A 2,500-nucleotide genomic window follows, 5' to 3' on the forward strand; every position below is an offset into this window, starting at 1 on the left:
TGTTATGGGTTATACGGACCCACACGGACGCTCACACAAAAAGTCCTTGTCGGCTGCGTGCTGTACGCTATGCGCTTTATTATTTTCTTTCGCTGCGGTTCTATTTTTGAGGGAGCCCTGGCCGTGACCATACCTTTTCCCCTTTAGGGGGGTCAGCTGCCATTGTTCCTCTAGAGCGCCACATCAACTACACCAGGCATCTCAAGTGCTTCAGGAGGCCTGCGACCCGGGCTCCAAGTTGGAGACGGGGAGAGGGAAAATATAGAAAGTTGGGCGAGAGAGAGAGAGAGAGAGAGAGAGAGATTGGGTGAGGATAAAATATATATATGATGTGTTTAACATATGTATGAAGTAAACTGTACTTCTTGAAAAGCACATATAAAACACACACACACACACACACACTAGAATTGAGTTCATCTATCTATCTGTCCAAATTGCTGTTTTGAGAGACAATTTGGGTTGGAGAGGATAAAGCGCTTCAAGACAAAAAAACGACATTTGGAACCATGTCCACTATTGTACCTGCGTTCAATGTCCACCCCAACCCCGACCCCACCCCATCCTGGTTCGGAGACATGAAAATTGAAAAGCATCTGCCGCGCATCCCCAAAGAGCGCCGTGGCTCCGAGCATATGGCTCAGGCTTTCCAAATGTGTTAATGTTGATTGAATATGCTATTCTATTCCACTAATGTTAGTAGGCTGGATAGCTGTGTGATAATCCAAGGTGGGCCTGACAGAATGGAGCGCGGCTTAGCTCGGAATATGGATATTAGAGGAGAGTAAAGTGATTACAATAGCGCCGGACCACTTAGAGAAACATACGCTTTTAGGTCCGGGGGAGATTTCCAATCAAGCTGACGTCGCGCTGGGGTGTTGGCGTCGCAGATTAACGCTTCTGTCACTTATTTAATAGCATGGATGCACACGCATCCATGGTCATATTGTTGAGCATATAAAGGTGAGTAAATCCGGAATATTGTACTTTGGTTTTCAAGTTATATAGGCCATCATTTAAATATGCGTGCATCCAATCAGTCTGCAAGTTGCTTTGGGAAAAGCGTCACAAAAGCAAACTAACGCAACGTTTATGCTTTATTATCAAATCAAATAGGTAGGACACAAAACACATTCGTCTTCCTTCCCAAGATTCAAGAGATTCAAGAGGGTTATTCGTCACATACATATACATACTTTAATACATACAGTATATGGAGTGAAGTGCCCATACTCTAGTTCAGTGATATTTACTTTTTTATTTTTATTTTTTTTAAATCTTGAAAAAAAAATACACAAAAAATTCCCAGGACCCCAATCTGAGATGTTTTATTGATCGTTCAAGATTTTGGGCCAAACTTCCACCCTGTCTGCGTAATGTGTTATGGTGATAACAGTGAAACTAGGGCGCCCACGTCTTGTTGAAGTTGAACTGTTAGTCATTGTGATGGGGACCCCCGGAAACTATTAAAAGGGCCCCCGGGACCCCCCCGGACCACTGCTCCGCTTGTCCTGACCTATTTTACAGGAAAAAAACAAAAAAACATTTATAAATTAATTGGAATTGAGTTTGGAAAAGCGTCAAATAACACCACATAATCACCGCAGGGCGGGGGTGGAGAGACGGTTGGACGCGCGTAGTGGGCGGGCACAGCGCGGCCACTTGGCGTTTGATTGGCAGCGCTGCCATGACAACCCCTCATCAGCACCCGCGGGGGCCAATGGCGAGCCAGGGCGCAACTCCCACCCCTGGCGTCCAGGTATCCTAAAGAGCCCGGCTCCAGAGGAAGCCCCTCAGACGGTGCCCGTCGCCCCCTCGGAGGAGTCAGACCAACTCCACTCCGCCCGCTTCCCCTCCGTCCAGATGGTGTTCAGGTCTCCGTTCGAGCTCTTCTCCGCCTCCCGCCTCCTCCTCCCCCACTTCACGGACGCGTCCTCCGCCCTCCGGTCCCGCTCCCCGGAGGAGCCCCCCGCCGCCTGCCCCCCTCTGGCCCTGCCGGGTCTCTGCTTCTCGGCGGCGCAGGTGGCCGGCGTGTGCGAGACCCTGGAGGAGACCGGGGACATCGAGCGCCTGGCCCGGTTCCTCTGGTCGCTCCCGGTGGCCCCGGGCCCCTGCGACTCCATCTCGGAGCAGGAGTCCGTGCAGCGCGCCCGGGCCGTGGTCGCCTACCACACGGGGAGTTTCCGGGAGCTGTACCACATCCTGGAGACGCACCGCTTCACCCGCGCGTCTCACGGGAAACTCCAGGCCATGTGGCTGGAGGCGCACTACCGGGAGGCGGAGAAGCTCCGCGGGAGACCGCTCGGACCCGTGGACAAGTACCGCGTGAGGAAGAAGTTCCCGTTGCCCAGGACCATCTGGGACGGGGAGCAGAAGACGCATTGCTTCAAGGAGCGAACGCGGGGGCTGCTGAGGGAGTGGTACCTCCAGGACCCCTATCCCAACCCCGGGAAGAAACGGGAGCTGGCCCTCGCCACCGGACTGACGCCCACGCAGGTGG

General features: G+C 52.6%; 1 protein-coding gene across 1 annotated transcript in view; it reads left to right on the forward strand.

Annotated features, from left to right (window-relative positions):
- Positions 1-1,863: 1,863 nt before the first annotated feature.
- six3b (SIX homeobox 3b) overlaps positions 1,864-2,500 on the forward strand; it is a gene marked incomplete at both ends in the record, with an annotated part of 1,952 nt that continues 1,315 nt past the window's right edge. Inside the window, one exon of the mRNA XM_080021102.1 lies at positions 1,864-2,500. This exon is cut by the window's right edge and continues 55 nt beyond it. Coding sequence (XP_079877228.1) covers positions 1,864-2,500 — 637 coding nt within the window.

Source organism: Zeus faber (assembly GCF_960531495.2).
Source record: "Zeus faber genome assembly, chromosome: 20".
In the NCBI taxonomy this organism is placed as follows: domain Eukaryota; kingdom Metazoa; phylum Chordata; class Actinopteri; order Zeiformes; family Zeidae; genus Zeus; species Zeus faber.